Source organism: Hypanus sabinus, chromosome 21 (genome assembly GCF_030144855.1).
Source record: "Hypanus sabinus isolate sHypSab1 chromosome 21, sHypSab1.hap1, whole genome shotgun sequence".
In the NCBI taxonomy this organism is placed as follows: Eukaryota; Metazoa; Chordata; class Chondrichthyes; order Myliobatiformes; family Dasyatidae; genus Hypanus; species Hypanus sabinus.
The window spans coordinates 20,713,805-20,732,726 of NC_082726.1; the positions used below are offsets into that span (position 1 = coordinate 20,713,805).

Consider the following 18,922-nt stretch of genomic DNA (forward strand, 5'->3'; position numbering starts at 1 on the left):
GTGAGGAGGCTGGTTTCCGTGATGTGCTGAGCTGTATCCACGACTCTCTGCAGTTTGTTTCTGCGGTCATGCACAGAACAGTTGCCATGCAAAGCTGTTACGGATCCACATAGAATCCTTTCTATAGTGTCTTGATAAGAATTGGCAAGGGTCAAAGGGGTCATGCCAAATACCTTTAGCTTCCTGAGTAGAGGGTTTGTCAGCTATCCTGTCTGTTGTGCCTAGCAGCACACGTACTGCTCTCCTTCCTGAAATCAATCACTGGCTCTTTTGTTGTCATGACTCCCTGTTACTAAGCTCTCTATCTCCTTTTTATAGCCCGACTTTTTTTTCAGATACGCCCTACTATGGTAGTATATCTGCAATCTTTTAGATGCTGTTAGAGCAGACGATTCCACTGTGGTTGGCTGTGAATCTGGCTACATAGCTTAGAGTGCATTGGGAGTAGAGTAGGGGGATGAGGCCGCAGTTCGCCGGGGCACCACCGTCGAGGGTAATTGTGGCAGAGGTTTTACTGATAGTGGTCTGTTGCTTAGGAAGTCAGAGATCCAGTTACAAAGGGAGATTTTGAGTCCCAGTCTGAGAAGGTTTGAAATGAATTTGCTTGGAATTATAATTTTGAAAGTAGTGCAGCAGTCAATAAACAATAGTTTGGCGTTGGTGTCTTTACTGTCCAGATGCTGCAAGGATGAGTGAACGGACAGGGAGATGCTGTCTGCCATAGACCTTTCTCGGTGGTTACCAGTTGCATTGGGTCAAGTTTGGCTGAGAGGCTGGAGTTAATGTGTACCGCGACATCCTCATCCCTCTATACTCCCAATGCATTTCATGATGGTGGATGCCAGAACCCCCAGGGAACAGTCATGGAGACACATTACAAAGCGACTCTGACAGCTTAGGTACTGGAATAATACTGGCCTTCTTAAAGCAGGTGGGAAGTAGGGAGAGATTAAAAATTATTTGCAAATCCCCTGCCAGCTGATCTGCACAGATCTAAGGACACAGCCAAAGACACTTCCCAGGCCAGACACTTCCCTCTGGTTCATTCTCTGGAAGGCTGATCTTATGTTGCAACAATGACTGAGGATTCAGGCACGCTGGAGACAGCCGAGATGGGTAGTGATACTCCAATCCTCTTCAGGTGAAAATGTACAAAGAATGCATGGACATGTTGGGAGGGATGCTGCCTGACTGTCTTGTAGTCCATGATACTGTGTAAACGCAGCCACAAATGATGGCTCGTCTGGGACCCAAGATAACTGGTATTGTCCCTCAGCATCTCTGAAAGCTTTACCAGGGTCATATCTCAATTTCCTGTAAAGGTTAGGGGCACCTGATTTGGATGTTGCAATCCTAGATTTCATTGTGGAGCGGATGTCCCATTTCCTGCTTTGGCAATAGTTGGATTGTCCTCTCGGTTACACAGAGTTCAACACGCTTGCTGATAAAGCCTGTGATAGTCGTGACATACTCATCTAGGCTAACTGCTGTGGACCAGTCTACCAACTAAAGCATACACGTAGAAGCTCAGCTATTTCCTCAAACTAGCACTGTACAGCTCTCTGTACTGAGTTCTCCTGCTTTAGCTTGCGTTTGTGTATAGGGAGAAGAAGCATAACTTGGTGGCTGGACTCAGTAGGCATCTTTGCAGCAATGGAGGTGTTTGCTCTCCTGGTGGGACAGGAGACATGCTGGTAGTATTTTAGTAACACACTCCTGACGATGGCCTGGTTGAAATCACTAGCAATGATGGAAAAGGTGCCATTAACTTAAAAAGAAAGAGATTCCGCAGATTCAATTCAAGTTTAATCATCATTCAACCATACATGAACACCCATGAATACAAGTCAAGTCAAGTCACTTTTATTGTCACTTCAACCATAACTGCTGGTACAGTACATAGTAAAAACGAGACAATGTTTTTCAGGACCATGGTGTTACATGACACAGTACAAAAACTAGACTGAACTATGTTAAAAACAACACAGAAAAAAAACTACACTAGACTACAGACCTACCCAGGACTGCATAAAGTGCACAAAACAGTGCAGGCGTTACAATAAATAATAAACGGGACAATAGGGCAGTAAGTTAGTGTCAGTCCAGGCTCTGGGTATTGAGGAGTCTGATAGCTTGGGGGGAGAAACTGTTTCATAGTCTGGTCGTGAGAGCCCGAACGCTTCGGTGCCTTTTCCCAGATGGCAGGAGAGAGAAGAGATTGTATGAGGGGAGCATGGGGTCCTTCATAATGCTGTCTGCTTTGCGGGTGTAGCGTGTAGTGTAAATGTCCATGATGGCAGGAAGAGAGACCTCGATGATCTTCTCAGCTGAACTCATCATCTGCTGCAAGGTCTTGCGATCTGAGACGGTGCAATTTCCAAACCAGGCAGTGATGCAGCTGCTCAGGATGCTCTCAATACAACCCCTGTAGAATATGATGAGGATGGGGGGTGGGAGATGGACTCTCCTCAGCCTTTGCAAAAAGTAGTGACACTGCTGGGCTTTCTTTGCTATGAAGCTGGTGTTGAGATTCTCCACCAGGTGAACACCAAGAAATTTGGTGCTCTTTACGATCACTACCGAGGAGCCGTCAATGTTCAGCGGGGAGTGGTCGCTCCGTGCCCTCCTGAAGTCAACAACACATTCAGAGACAGGTTGTTGGCTCTGCACCAGTCCGTTAGCCTCTGCACCTCCTCTCTGTAAGCTGACTCGTCGTTCTTGCTGATGAGACCCACCACGGTCGTGTCATCACCGAACTTGATGATGTGGTTCGAGCTGTGTGCTGCTGCAGTTGTGGGTCAGCAGAGTGAACAGCAGTGGACTGAGCACACAGCCCTAGGGGGCCCCGTGCTCAGTGTGATGGTGTTGGAGATGCTGATTCCGATCCAGACTGATCAGGAAGTCTAGGATCCAGTTGTTGAGGGAGGTGTTCAGGCCCAGTAGGCTCAGTTTTCCAATTGGTTTCTGAGGGATGATTGTGTTGAATGCTGAATTAAAGTCTATGAACAGCATTCAAAAGTACGTATCTTTTTTGTACAGGTGGGTTAGGGCCAGGTGGAGGGTGGTGGCAATGGCATCATCTGTTGAACGGTTGGGACGGTACGCAAACTGCAGGGGGTCCAGTGAGGGGGGAAGCAGGGTCTTGATATGCCTCATGACGAGCCTCTCGAAACACTTCATGATGATGGATGTGAGTGCATTTAGGCAGGACACTGAATACTTCTTCGGCATGGGGACGATGGTGGCGGCCTTGAAGCATGTTGGAACGGTGGCACTGCTCAGGGAGATGTTGAAGATGTCAGTGAGAACATCTGCTAGCTGGTCTGCTCATCCTCTGAGCACTCTACCAGGGCTGTTGTCTGGTCCTGCAGCCTTCCGTGGTTGACCCTGCACAGGGTTCCTCTCACGTCGGCCAAGGAGAGACACAGCACCTGGTCATTTGCAGGAGGGGTGGACTTCCTCGCCGCCACATCATTTTCCACCTCAAAATGAGTGTAGAAGTTGTTCAGTGCATCTGGGAGGGAGGCATCACCCGCACAGTCAGGTGAAGTTGTCCTGTAGTTGGTGATGTCCTGGATGCCCTTCCACATGCGCCGCGTGTCGCCACTGTCCTGGAAGTGACTGTGGATTAGCCGGGCATGTGCACGCTTTGCCCCTCTGATGGCCCGGGACAGATTGGCCCTTGCTGTTGTTAGAGCTGCCTTGTCGCCTGCTCTGAAGGTGGAGTCACGGGACCTCAGCAGCGCATGCATCTCCGTGGTCATCCATGGCTTCTGGTTAGCGCGTATAGTGATGGTCTTGGACAGAGTAACATCATCAATGCACTTGCTGATGTAGCTGGTCACTGATGCTGTGTACTCCTCTACGTTGGTGGAGTCACCATCGGTTGCAGCCTCCCTGAACATGTGCCAGTCAGTGTGCTCAAAGCAGCCTTGAAGAGCAGAGATGGCTCCTGCTGGACAGGTTTTCACCTGCTTCTGAACTGGTCTGGAGCGCCTGATGAGTGGTCTGTATGCTGGGATTAGCATAACAGAGATGTGGTCTGAGTATCCAAGGTGGGAGCGGGGCTCTGCCCGGTACACGTCGGGGATGTTTGTATAAGCAAGGTCCAACGTGTTCTCCCCTCACGTTGCAAAGTCCACATACTGATGGAATTTGGGGAGCACTGGCTTAAGGTTCGCGTGGTTAAACTCTCCAGTGACAATAGACAGTCCATCAGGGTGTGCGATCTGCAGTTCGCTAATAGCCTTGTACAGTTCACAGAGCGCCTCCTTAGCATTAGCGCTGGGGGGGAATGTAAACACCGAATATGAGGACAGAGGTGAATTCCCATGGCAAATAAAATGGTCTGCATTTAACAGCCACAAACTCCACTAACGATGAGCAGTGTCTGGAAACCAGCACAGAGTTCTTACACCATTCCGTGTCGATGTAAACACACAAGCCACCACCGCGAGTCTTACCGGAGAGAGCTGCATCCCTGTCCGCACGAAACAAGGCGAGCCCATCTAGCTGAAAGGCAGCATCCAAATTCCCTCAGTGTGTACAGACAGCGTTACCCTGGAGTCAAGGGACTAAACACAGTAGCAACAGTCACACACAGCACAAAGCACATATACAATGTACAAGATAGCAAGCTCGTATCAGGTATCAGTAAAATACAGCTATGCAAAAAAAAAATGTATATAGTCCGGACACCGAGTCAATGAACACCGCAGAGATCTGCGGTCAACCACAATACAGCTGGTCTTCTGCCAGGTGAACACAGGGGACAGTGCCGACTCCAGCCTGGATGCTGTGCCACACTGCCCCTGGTGGAGCACACCGGCACTGGTGCCTCTCTCCCAGTGGCTGTGAACAGGCGACTGTGCGGCTTGAGGCCTGGTCCTTGCTCTGACCGAAGCCACGTAGATCCCCGGATACCCGCCAATAAATCAGTGAATCTGACCTGCGGCATTCCACAGGAACAATGTCCAAAAGGGTCTTGCGATCCCCCTACTCCCCACCCCCCCCCAAAAAAACCCAGTTCCTTCTTGTATTGCTGGAAATCCATAGTAATACACACAAAATGCTGCAGGAACTCAGCAGATCAGGCAGCGTCTATAGAGAGGGATAAAGAGTCGATGTTTCAGGCCAAGATCTTTCAGGCCAAGTCTTTATTCCTTTGCATAAATGCTGCCCCCACAGAGGTACAGTCCTATTGTCCTGTGTTCAGTGTTCTAATATTTGTATCGATCTGATACAGTTTCAGCACTCTCCTTAGTCCATAAAGTAAATTCCTCCCATTCGCCATAAAAGTTGTTTTTCCTTCATTGTTACACACACTTAACTGACATCCTATCTGCATTTTCTATGCATTGTGTTTGCAATGCATTATCTCCAGGCGAGGCAACAGGCTGTTTCTTGAAAACAACAGGACTGCTTTTCTCGAAATTCCGGCTCCATTTTGAGAATAAAGCAAAAAATCCTTGAGAAAGTTTGTCTCTTGTGACCTCCATGACCTCCATCCATCATCAGTTAGGATATCTACATCCTTAGAAACACAATAAAATCCATTTAGAAAATTAGGTTTCGGTCATGAGGATATTGAGTTTCCTGACAAAGACCTCGCTCTTCAGTGGATCTTATCGATTGATTCCATTTGGCAACTGCATTAGGTAATGTGTGTACCTTTAGGAATAAATTACAGGGTAATCATTAAAACCAGAGTGCACATCAAAGCTGTTCCTGAAGCATTCGGTGATAGAGTTAATGATGGGGCCAGGACAGGTCACACAAGGAAGAAACATCTGCTGCCCATAGGGGAAAGGACGCCAATGGGACATTGGAGCTGAGGTTCACCGGCCTTCTACCTCGGCAGACGCTGCCTGACCCTGCTGAGGTATTACAGCATAATGGAGAGCCAGGAGACTGCAGGTACTAGAATCTGGGTTACACAAGATATTCCACTATCCCCTCCTGTCTGATTCCATCATTTTCAGCCCTCTCTCATTTCTACCTATCATCTCCCAGCTTCCGTCATCATTCCCACTTCCCCCTCCCCACCCATCTGCTCATCATTCATGTGAATCCAGCTGTCACTCCACTCCTTTTTTAATACCAGCTTTCTCCTCATGTTCTTTCTGGTCCAAGTGACCCAAAACGTCAACTGCCCATTCCCCACCCCCCACCCCCCACCCCCCCAGATGCTCCTTCACCCACTGAGTTCATTCAGCATTTTGTGTGTTGCTGGAGCGATTACAGCTGTTTACTTATTTTTAACTCCTGTGTCTGGTATTTTTTCTGTTAAGAATGTTAAAAGGCCTGAACAGATTAGATACGGCAAAGTTATTTCCCATGGTAGGGGATTCTAGATCAAGTGGGTACAGCTTCAAGATTGAAGGACGTCCATTTAGAACTGTGATCTGGAGAAATTACCTCAGTCAGAAGGCGGTTAATCTGTGAAATTTGTTGCCACGAGCGGCTGTGGAGGCCAGGTCACTGGGTGCATTTAAGGCAGAGATAGATAGGTTCTTGATTAGCCAGGACATCAAGGGGTATAGGGTGAAAGCAGGGGAGTGGGGATGACTGGAAGAATTGGATCAGCCCATGACTGAATGGTGGAGCAGACTCGATGGGCCAAGTGGCCTACCTCTGCTCCTATATCTTATGGTCTTGTGGTCTAAGAACTTGCTGCAGGATTTCTACTCCATTAAGCAGCATCTTTGGCTGATTCAAATGGGCAGGTTCCAAGATGAAAAGGACCGTGACCGTGTCTGCACACTTTGTGATTATTCACAGACCACATTTAGCAGTATATTCTGAGAACACTCTGATCTCCTCCCCAGAAAAACAGAAGCTTAGTGTTTATAAGCATCAAAGGAAGGCTTTTTTTTTCTGGGGGTTGTTTGAGCAACGACTGGAGAATGAAGGAGGCACCATTCAAACATACACTATGCCACGGACCCTTACCATTAACAGAGGGGTCCTAGGACCCCAGGATGGGAACCCCCAGACTAGGTGCTGTGGTTCAATTGCTCCGTGGCTGCCCTGTCAATACCGTCACTGAAAAGTCCCTGTTAGATATGGATCAGAATCATTCGGCTCCACCAAGAGGGGTAACATCCATATGCAGAATGTTAACAGGCCCTTTAATCGTGGCCGACTAAGATGCCAGCATTTGTCGCCCTACCCTGACTGTGCTCAGAGATGAACATCAAACATAGAACAATACAGCACAGGAATAGGCCCTCCGGGTCATGATGTTGAGCCAAACTAATTAAACTAGTCATCAAATGGCTCACTAAACTAATCCCTTCTGTCTACACAATGTGCACGACCTTCCATTCCCCGCACGCTCATGTGCCTGTCAAAGAGCTCGATCTGCTCTGTCACATTTGCCTCTCCAACCAACCCAGGCAGTGCATTCCAGGCACTCACCAATCTCTGCGGAAGAAAAATGCCCCACACCTCTCTCTTGAACTCACCCCTTCTCACCATAATGTCTTCTGCTATTAGACATCTCCGCCCTGGGTAAAAGAGACTGACTATCTATCTACAACTTACATAATTTTACAAACCACTATCAGATCTCCCTTCACCCTCTACTACTTGAGAGGAAACAACCCAAGTGTGTCCAACATCTCCTCCTAACACATATCCTCTCATCCAGTCAGCATCTTCAGATTTTCTTCCAGCGTCTCCACACCAGGGGCAGCCTGAACCACTCCAGTTCTTCTGGTGAAGGTGGGAGGAGATAGCAGGACTTACGTGCCAGAACAAACAAATGTAGGAGCAGAAGTAACCTCTAGGCCCTCAAGCGTCACCATTTGTTATGGTGACAGCTGATCTGATCTTATCTCGTCTTCGTCCTGACCCTTAACCCTTTGACGTTTCAAATATTTATCTACCTCCCGTATCCTCGGGGAGAAGACAATTCAGTATTCACCACCCTCTAAGCAGAAAATTTTCTCCACACTTTGAGCAGCCCTGTATTTTGAAACTCCGTCCCCTTGTTCATGACTCTCCCACCAATGAGAACCTCATAACGTCTACCCTGCACAAGATCAGAAAAATGAGCAGAAGGTTGTAAGCTGAGCCGGCTCTGTCATGGTCACAAGCCTCCCCACCACCAAGGACATCTTCAGAATATCATGCCTCAAGAATGTGGCGTCCATCGTGAAGGACTCTCACCACTGTACCCTCTTCTCGTATCTCCATCAGGGAGGAGGTACAGGAGCCTGAAGACCCACACTTAATGTGTCAGAAACAGCTTCCTCCTCTCTGCCCTCAGATTTCTGAATGGCTCATGAACAGTCTCACTATTTTTCTCTCTTTTTTGCATAATTTATTTATTGATTATACACTCAGTGGCCATTTTATTATGCAACTTCTGTAGCTAATAAAGTGGCCACTGAGTCTATGTTTGTGGTCTGCTGCTGTAGCCCATCCACTTCAAGGTTCGACATGTTGTGGGTATTTGAGTTACTGTCACCCTTCTGTCAGCTTGAACCAGTCTGCCCATTCTCCTCTGACCTCTCTAACAAGGTATATTTGCCCACAAAACTGCTGCTCATTGGGTGCTTTTGTTACTTTTCTGCACCATTCTCTGTAGAGAATTCTAGAGAGTGTTTTGTGTGAAAATCCCAGAAGATCAGCAGTTTCTGATGCGTTTCCATCACATTTCTTCACTACTGTGATGTCTGGTCTGATCAACAACCTCTCCACCATTTCTGCGTACTTTCACGCATTGAGTGGCTGCCACGCGATTGGCTGATTGGATATTTGCATTAACGAGCAGATGTACAAGTGTACCTAATAAAGTGGCCCATGAGTGTAGATTTCTTATTATAGCTTACAGTATTTTTTAATGTCTTGCACGTACTGTTGCTGCAAAACAGCAAATTTTACAATATACGATAGTGATTCCAATTCTAACTGGAGGGCTAATTGGCCACTTAGAGCATTTGGTTCATATAGGCCACAGAGCCGATCGATACATGATACCATCATTCCATAACCAACCTACCACCTCTATCGAAACATCTCCCATCTTGCAAGTACAGCAGTCTTGCACACAGCATTGACCATTTACTCCCCTCCGCGGATGCTGCCTGACCTGCTGAGTTCCTCCAGCATTGTGTGTGTGTTTCAAATATTCAATTAGATTTTCTTCTGGAAATATCAGTAATCCACATGGGACATCCTTGAGATCACACAGGAGAAAGGAGATTGTGCATCCTCTGTGGTGGTCCCCAAGCAGATTGTCAAAGTCATTTGCAGAACTCCCGGTCAAAGTCAAAGTCAAGCTGCACTTATTGTCGAGTGTACAAGTACATGCACAATTAAACACAACAGCATCACTGGCATATAACATCAGAGTCACAACGTTCACAAGAAACACAGAAATAATTCAAGAAAGAATAAATGATACTTTCTGTGAAGCAAGAAGATGTCTACAAACTATTTAGTAAACAGAACATGAGGAAAGCTGCAGGCCCTGTTGGGTCTAAGCTCAGCTAGTAACAGTCTTCACTGAGATATTCAATGCCTCTATCCAATTAGGCAGGGTTCTGGACTGCTTTAAAGTTGCTATAAATATTCCAGTTCCCAAGAAAGGGAAGATCGCTGGACTTACTAATTACAGGCCAGTGGCTTTGATTTCAGTCGTTATGAAAACCTTTGAATGTCTGATGTTGGACTAGCTTAAGTCCATTACTGATCATCTTCTTAACCCACTACTGTTTGCTTATAGAGAAAAAAGTGTTTAATTTTCATTTTAAAATCTTTTTTTTAATTATTATTGAAGATCAACAAAAAAGATACATTAAGTCAATATGTCATTATGTACAATAAAGACTTAAATTAGCAAATAACTGATTAACAAAGCTAAGCAATATATAAATAATAAGAAGAAAAAATAAAGTGTTAAAGATATTTTTTTGAAAGAAAAAAAAGGAAAAAAAGTGTTTCTATTGCGTTGTCTGTTATGGTATTGTCCTGTGTTTTATGCTCAGCACCGAATCACAATCAATTCTGCTTTGATCCACATACTGGCAGTAAAGTGGCTCTGAACAAAACAAAGCCCATGGTAGTGCAAGGTGGTCAGTGTTGCTGTAATAACGTAGAGATCAGGGCTGCAGGGACTAATGTTTAGGGTTGTGCCACTTGGTTCAGGAACCAAATGGCTGAAGGGGAGTAGCTGTTCCTGAACCTGGTGGTGTTCTGTACCTCTTGGCCAATGGTAGGGATCTTTAGTATCATCCTCTTCAGTTCAGACCTCACGTAGATACTACTGGTGGTGGGGCGATGCCCCGTGATGTACTGGGCTGAGTCCAACTTTTTAAATTCCTACGCATTCGAGTTACCATACAGGGCTACGATGCAACCGGTCAGGATATTTTCAACCGTAGATCGCTTGGCTGCTGAGGAGAGGGACCCTTCCCATCAGCAAATCTGAGCACAGACTCCCTCTCCTTTGTATCCCGTCCTCGAGGTGTCTGGTGCAGATGAGACAGTGTCCACCTTCTTGTCGACTCAGTACCTGAAAGGAAAATTGATCTTGCACTAACGCATTGTATACAACTAGATGAAGATGTTTTGGTGCAAACTTAATGAATGATCTTCAAGGAGCGGAGCGAAGTTATGAAGGCGCCATAGAGCGACTCCTTCGCTTTCATCTTCGGAAACAGCTCTATTTCCATCTTTGATATCTCTTTTTTCCCTTTTCAGGGTTCTTTTGAAGACGCTGACCTGGAGTTACTGACTCCGGTTCTTTCTGGGAATGGGACCCACTCTCAGGGCCTCACGACCGGCCGCTTTTTGAGACGCCAAGGACCTGGCCTGGGAGACTAGCATGCCTTCAGGGTGCTGGATTGCTGTGGCTCTGGAGACATGAAGATTCAAGGTTGGTGCCGCCAACTGAGGCGTCGCGGGAGAACACAGAACTTTGGGAGCAGTGGGCTGTGTGCCCAGAGACCTGAAACTTTCCGGGGCCGATTCCCTGGGCACAGAGCTCTGAAAAAGTGACGCAGCAGACTTCTAACATCGTAAACCAGCGAGTTGTTTGTTGTGTGTCTCCCCTCTCACTGTGAAATGGAGACACCTCCTTTTCCCCTTTTTAGGGACGGAGAGAGCGCCTGTGGTCTGTTGAATTACGGGGTGAACGAGTAGTCTTTGGGGTACTGCAAGTCTGTGTCTTTACTGACGCTTGCTGTGTGTTTGAGTGCTCGGTGGGGGACACCGATGCCTTTTTGCTGGTGGGGGGGGGTTGTCGTTGCCCTGTTGCTGCTTGTGCGTGGGAGGGGGGAGCTGGGGGGGCTTTGGAGTCTAATGTTTTAACTGCAGGCCAAATCATTGGGCCTTCAGGTGGAGGTTGATAGGCTCTTGATTAGTGAGGGCATCAAAGCTTACGGAGAAAGGGCAGGAGAATGGGGCTGAGAGGGAAGATAAAGTAGCCATGAAGGAATGGCAGAACAGACTCAATGGGCCAATTGGCTTAATTCTGCTCTGAGGTCTTATGGTCTGAGAGATGCTGCTCAACCCACTGTCAATGGCAGATGCACTCTCAATGGCTCTCCACATGGCTTTAGACCACCTGGACAACACAAACACCAACGTCAGGATGCTGTTCATCGACTATAGCTCAACATTTAATACCCTCATTCCCACAATCCTGATTGAGAAGTTACAGAACCTGGGCCTCTGTACCTCCCTCTGCAACTGGATCCTCGACTTCCTAACCAGAAGCCCACAATCTGTGCGGATTGGTGATAATATCTCCTTCTCGCTGACGATCAACACTAGTGCACCTCAGGGGTGTGTGCTTAGCCCACTGATCCACTCTCTATGTACACACGACTGTGTGGCTAGGCATAGCTCAAATACCATCTATAAATTTGCTGATGATACAACCATTGTTGGTAGAATCTCATCTGGTGAAGAGAGGGCATATAGGAGAGAGATACGCTAATTAATGGAGTGATGTCACAGCCACAACCTGGCATTCAACAACAGTAAGACGAAAGAGCTGATTGGGGACTTCAGGACGGGTAAGACAAAGGAACACATACCAATCCTCATAGAGGGATCAGAAGTGGAGAGAGTGAGCAGCTTCAAGTTCCTGGGTGTCAAGATCTCTGAGGATCTAACCTGGTTCTAACATAGCGATGCAGTTATAAAGAAGACAAGACAGCGGCTATACTTCATTAGGAGTTTGAAGGGGTTTGGCATGCCAACAAATTAACTCAAAAACTTCTACAGTTGTACTGTGGAGAGCATTCTGACATTCTGCATCACTGTCTGGTTTGGAGGGGCTACTGCACAGGTCCAAAAGAAGCTGAAGAAGGTTGTAAATCTAGTCAGCTCCATCTTAGGCAATAGCCTACAAATTACCCAGGACATTTCAGGGAGTGGTGTGTCAAAAAGGCATTAAACGTCCATTATTAAAGACCTCCAGCACCCAGGGAATGCCCTTTTCTCACTGTTACCATCAGGTAGGAGGTACAGAAGCCTGAAGGAACACACTCAGTGATTCAGGAACAGCTTCTTCCCCACTGCCATCCGATTCCTAAATGGACATTGAAGCTTTGGACACTACCTCACTTTTTAAAAAATATACAGTATTTCTGTTTTTGCACTCTAAAAAAATCTATTTAATATACATATACTGTAATTGATTTACTTGTTTATTATTATTTTTATTTATGTATTTTTTCTCTCTGCTAGATTATGTATTGCAATGAACGGCTGCTGCTAAGTTAACAAATTTCACGTCACATGCTGGTGATAATAAACCTGATGCTGGTTCTGAAGTTCCTACAGTAGATTGCTCGCTGTTCCAGATTCCAGGACCCGTCATCTCCTGTGTCCCCAGAGCATATACCAGCTTTACGAGACCTAAAATGGCCAAGGAAGTCTTTTATGGCTGTGCTAATTTAACAAAGGTGGGAAGTAGCTGCCTTGAACCACTGCGATTCCTCTGTTGAAAGTCTCTCAGGGTCCCGTAGGAGAGGAAACACCAGGATTTAAGCTCAGCTACGATGGAACCTGCTACTTTTGACCAATTATTTCCAGTCTAGGAGGGTTTGTAACTTGTAACCTGGGCCTCCTGTGCACCTGTTGCCCTCAACTTCCTTGGGGTTGAGAACCAAGTTCCTAAGAAGACAGCTTAAGTGAACGACTGCTGTGCATTGTGTTGATAGCAGAGGGTGATAGATCGGGTGAATGTGCACAGTACTTTTCCCCCACAGGTGAGAAACCAAGAACTGCTGGGCATGAGGTTAAGGTGGGAGCGGAAATATTTAATAGGAGCTTGAGGTGTAACGTTTTGTTTCAGACAAGAGTGGTCAGTACATGGAATGAGCTGCTAGAGGAAGTGGTTGAGACAGATATAATAAACACAGTTAAAGGGGAGGGGGTATGGGTTATATACATTGTTTTTTTCATACTTTGTAATCATTTAAAAATGCAATTAAAAAAGTTTTAAAAAAAAGACATTTAGACAGAGACACGAAAGGAATAGAATAGATTAGAACTTTCACAAAATGCTGGTGGAAAGCAGCAGGCCAGGCAGCATCTATAGGGAGAAGTATAGTTGACGTTTCAGGCCGAGACCCTGAGTCCTGATGAAGCCAGGGTGTAGAATTATTCAGATGCACAACAGACTTTAGGAAGACCCTGTTTCTCAGTCTAACTGTCTTGGCTAAGATGCTTCTGTATCTCCTACCAGACAGCAGGAGATTGTACAGCCAGTGTCCAGGACGGGATGGGTCTTCAATGATGTTACATGCGTGCCATTGGCATTGAGAGTTGTAGATCATCTCCAGGTCCAGTAGTTGAGTCCTATTGTTGTGCCGAGCCATCCTAATCTCCCGTTGGAGTGCCTTGTGATCTGTCTCACTGTGGCAAGAGTACCACACCGTCATTCTGCATGTCAGTATGCTCTCTATCACACATCAATAAAAGTTGGCCAGCAATTCTTGAGGCAGATTAACTTTCCTTAAGCACCCCTGGTAGTAAAGTCGCTGTTGTGCCTTCCCTACTATCAAAATTGTGTTGACGGGCCAAGAGAACTCTCGGTTCGTCAAGTGGATAGGAACTGTTTAGAAGTTTAGGAAGTGAAACTTGGGCGAACGGGCCTTGCTAGGATGAGCAGGGGGCAAGTGGGGCGAAAAGCCAGTCCCTGTGCTGTATGACCCATGTGAACGGGACTGCATTAGATACATCGGCTACAACTAGAGTGACTCCGAGAAGTCAAGTACGAAGCACTTCTACTCTCTCAGCTCAGGACAACGTGGACCTGCCGCGGGACTGAGAGCTTATTCTGTCAGAGGCAGCAAGACCACCACTGGCTGTTGTAGGTAGCCAAATGAGACCTCCCACTGGTCAGGTGTGTGAGTCTGAGATGGAGAACACTAGCCTTTCAATGGCAGCAAATTCTATTAGTCTACCATGTATACTGGTCCTAATACTTGATCAGTTCATCTATTGCCCCCTTATCTTGATCTCATCAGTCTCTCTTGGCTTGGAGTTTCAAATATCCCTGAAGGGCCAGAATACAAACGCCAGTTGGTGACCAAAACTGCTCACAGTACTCTAAATTATGTCTCATCAATGGAACCATAGAACATTACAGCACAGAAACAAGCCCTTTGGCCCTTCTTAGCTGTGCCAAACCATTTTTCTGCCTAGACCCACTGACCTGCACCTGGACCATATCCCTCCATACACCTCTCATCCATATACCTGTCCAAGTTTTTCTTAAATATGAAAAGTGAGCCCCCATTTACCACTTCATCTGGCAGCTCATTCCACACTCCCACCACTCTCTGTGTGAAGAAGCCCCCTCCACCAATGTTCCCTTTAAACTTTTCCCCCTTCACCCCTAACCCCTGCCCTCTGGTTTTGTTCTCCCCTAGCCTCAGTGGAAAAAGCCTGCTTGCATTCACTCTATCTATACCTATCATAATTGTATACACCTCTATCAAAACTCCCCGCATTCTTCTACGCTCCAGGGAATAAAGTCTTAACCTATTCAACCTTTCTCTGCAACTCAGTTTCTTAAGTCCCGGCAACATCCTTGTAAACCTTCTCTGCACTCTTTCAACCTTATTAATATCCTTCCTGTAATTCAGTGACCAAAACTGCACACAATACTCCAAATTCGGCCTCACCAATGCCTTATACAACCTCACTATAACATTCCAACTCTTATACTCAATACTTTGATTTATAAAGGCCAATGTACCAAAAGTTCTCTTTACGACCCTATCTACCTGTGACGCCACTTTTAGGGAATTATGTATCTGTTTCATTGTAACATCCCAGCTTCTGTACTCAATACTTTGATTTATGAAGGCCAATGGACCAAAAGCTCTGTTTATGACCCTATCTACGTGTGATGTTACTTTCAAGCAATTATAGATCTGTTTTCCTAGATGCCTCTGTTTTACCATACTCAGTGCCCTACCATTCACCAAGTAAGACCTACGCTGGCCCATTCTCTCAAAGTGCAACATTTTACACTTGCATTAAATTCCATCTGCCATTTTTCAACCCAGCTTTTCAGCTGCTCTGAATCTCACTGCAAGTTTTGATAGTCATCCTCACCATCCATTATCTCCCCAATCTTGAAGACACAATTTACTACATTATCACCCAGATTGTTGATCTAGATGACAAACAACGGACTCAGCATCAATCCCCACAGCTCATCACTAGTCACAGGTCTCCAGAGAGACACCGGATGTTGCTCACCAAAAGGCATGAAAGGCCACATTGAATGGGAACATCGCCATCTGCAGGTTACCCACCGAACTGCGCACCACGCTGATCAGGAAATAAATCACCAACCAGTTCTTCTCCAGCACTAGGTCCAAATTCTGAAACTTCTTCACCAACATCTTCACCGGAAAGGAGCAGGAGTCCAAAATCATCAGCTCCTTCTCTGGAGCATCATGGAGCATCAGTAAGAAATGCTGGCGTGGCTGAATGCACAAAGGACAAATGATTGAAGAGTGAAGCAGCTGAGACAATGACTGATCCCTTCCTTGTCCACCCAGCCCTTGTTTAGTCCCTGTCTCATTCCAAGCCTTCGACTGAATCACTGGAAATAGGATCGGAAGAGTCTTGCTAACCCTCCCAGACCAACACATCTGTCCACAAATGAGCTCACTATCAGCCTGACCACATCTGCAGACCACCCACTTTGGAGTGAGCTCAGATCCCATAGATAATCTGCCTGGGATTGAGCGGGATTAAGTGTGGAGTTAGACCAAGAATATCTCACTCTGTCTGGGAACATCCTGTGCAATTGAACTTAATAGTGAATCATGGTTTCAAACCAGAATAACAACTATATTCCTTTCTTCCCACAGATGCTGTTCAACCCACTGATTTCCTCCAGCAGGTGGCATTGGTCCAGATTCCAGCATCTGCGGTCTCTCCTATTTCAAGTTAACTTTATCCCTACTTAGTTTTAAAACCAGCTGAGAAATGTCACTATCAGAGTGATGACTTCTCCTTGGTACAGGGAGCCCGTCGTAAATTTGAGAACCTTTCAGTTTATTTCATGATTAATTTAATGCTTCTGTCCTGTAGAGAATTCTATTCGTCTTTTACTATGAGCCTATTTAGGAGCTTCTTGAATGTCCTTGTTGTGTCTGCCTCTATGACTACCCATGGTAGATCTTCCCACGTACCCACTGGTCTATGAAAAAAATATCTCTGAGATCCCTATAGTTTCTTCTGATCACCGTAGAATTGCGTCCTCTTGGATTAGCCATTTCAGCTGGGAATCTGTTCCATGTTTTAATGATTACCTAGCCTTACCAGTTTCTGCGATGTCGGTACAATAATACTCTGTAAAGTAACGGAAGGCAGTAAAGTAAATTGATATTTAAATTATATATCAGTTAGAAGCAAGGCCTGTAAGTGGGCAGAAGAACCAATTAACATGACTTGATATGGTGCGATGTTGCTTTGTAGTGTTAGGCTTTTTATATTTAGCAAAAAAAAATTTTCCTTTGCAGGGCTTTTCTATTTTAGGGCCGTATGTTGTCTTTTTTTGTAACTGGGGGAGGAATTAAGGAAAGCTTTTTAAAACCATGATTATAAAATGGGCAGCTCGCGGAGTCTCTTTTTTTTATTCTATGGGCAGGCATTTCGGTTTTTTTGGCCGAATTTCGGGCTTTTTGGGGTGGTGGGAGGATTGGGGTTAGCTTTGATTTACAGGATCAATTGTAAGATTAATTTTAGTTTTCTTTTTGGTATTTTTTCCCCATTATGGAGTTCCGGAGCATGCATATTTTGTGTATGGTTGTACCTATCACTGCTAGTTTCGGTTAGCCTGCGCTGGTATACATTGATCTATATGTTATGTAAAATTAATTTTTATAGCAATTAAAGAGATAAATGTTATAAGTTGGAATGTATGTGGTTGGAATCATCCTATTAAGCGAAAGAAGACTTTTAAAATTATTAATTGATTCCAACCCGATATAATTTTTGTTCAAGAAACACCTATCAAAATGGGTGATCTAAACAGATTTTTAAAAAATGTGGAAGGGGCTTCAATTTTGCGCTACTTGTCAAAAACAAAACACAGGGAGTATCTATTTTTATTAATTATTTATCCAAGAGGATATCCTGTCATATATTAATGGTAGATTTTTAATTGTTAAAGGAACAATTTGTAATAGAAAAATTGTTCTGTTTAAACTATATGGACCTAATGTAGATGATCCTTCTTTTTAAAAAAAATGTATTTGCTTTATTGCCGGACTTAAATGAATATATGCTGCTAATGGGTGGTGATTTTAACTGTTGTTTAAACCCTTTGATTGACAAGAGTTCAACCAATCAGCGGCTTCCGAGTTGTTCTGAGAAGTCACTTATTAACTCTTTTCTAATTGATTTTGGTCTGGTTGAAATTTGGAGACATTTACATCCTAATGATAGAGATTTTTTTTTTCACTCATTCACAAAAAATATTCGAGAATCGATTACTTTATAGTTGATCCCTAATTTTTGTCGAAAGTCCAGAAATATGAATATGATGCTATAGTTCTTTCGGATCATGTGCCTTTAAGTTTAGCTTTTGACTTGAATGATGTCGCTATTGCAAATTTGCCCTGGCGTTTTCAAGAAAATTTATTACAAAGTCTGAACTTTGTCAAATTTATTGACAATACGGGAGATGTATCGAAATTGATTATATGGGCCACATTTAAAGCATATTTGAGCGGTCAGATAATTTCCTTTTCACCTAAGCTTAAGAAACAGACAAAAACAGAGTTAGATAGATTTCCAAACAAATTAAAGACTTAGATAATATTTATGCAGTCTCTCCTTACATTGATTTATTTAAACAAAGAGTTGAACTCCAAACACAATATAATTTATTATTAACTTATCCTATTGAAAGTAATTTGCTTAAATTGAAAAGTCAATTTTATGTGTTTGGAGATAAAAATAATAAGCTATTAGCATCTCAATTAAAAGCAGCTAGAGATAAAAGACAAATTTTAAAAATTCGTAAGGGAGATGGTAGTTTAGCATGCAGTTATGAAGATATTAATACAATTTTTCAAGACTTTTATATGGAACTTTATAAATCACAGTTTCCAGTTGTATCTTCCAAAATGAATGCCTTTTTACAAAAGATTGATTTTCCTCAAATTTCTGTTGAAGATCAACAAACCCTTGATGCTCCTATTACTGAAAGCGAAATTCAGAAAGCTATTTTTTCGATGCAATCTGGTAAAGCTCCTGGACTGGATGGTTATTCTGTAGGATTGTATAAAAAAATTGAAAAATTGCTCTCTTCATATATGTTGGAAATGCTCAAAGATTCTTTTTTGATAGGAGAATTACCTCCCACATTTTATGAAGCTTCTATTTCTTTAATTGTTAAGAAAGATAAAGATTCTACTGACTGTGCTTC

General features: G+C 44.5%; 1 protein-coding gene across 1 annotated transcript; it reads right to left on the bottom strand.

Annotated features, from left to right (window-relative positions):
• Positions 1-369: 369 nt before the first annotated feature.
• On the bottom strand, positions 370-16,133 carry LOC132379242 (uncharacterized). Its single transcript, XM_059946949.1, has 3 exons — positions 15,736-16,133; positions 3,465-4,560; positions 370-531 (listed from the first exon to the last, which is right to left on the bottom strand). The coding sequence occupies exons 2-3, from the start codon at positions 4,026-4,028 to the stop codon at positions 370-372; spliced, it is 726 nt and encodes a 241-aa protein (XP_059802932.1). The 5' UTR covers positions 4,029-4,560; positions 15,736-16,133.
• Between the last annotated feature and the right edge of the window lie 2,789 nt (positions 16,134-18,922).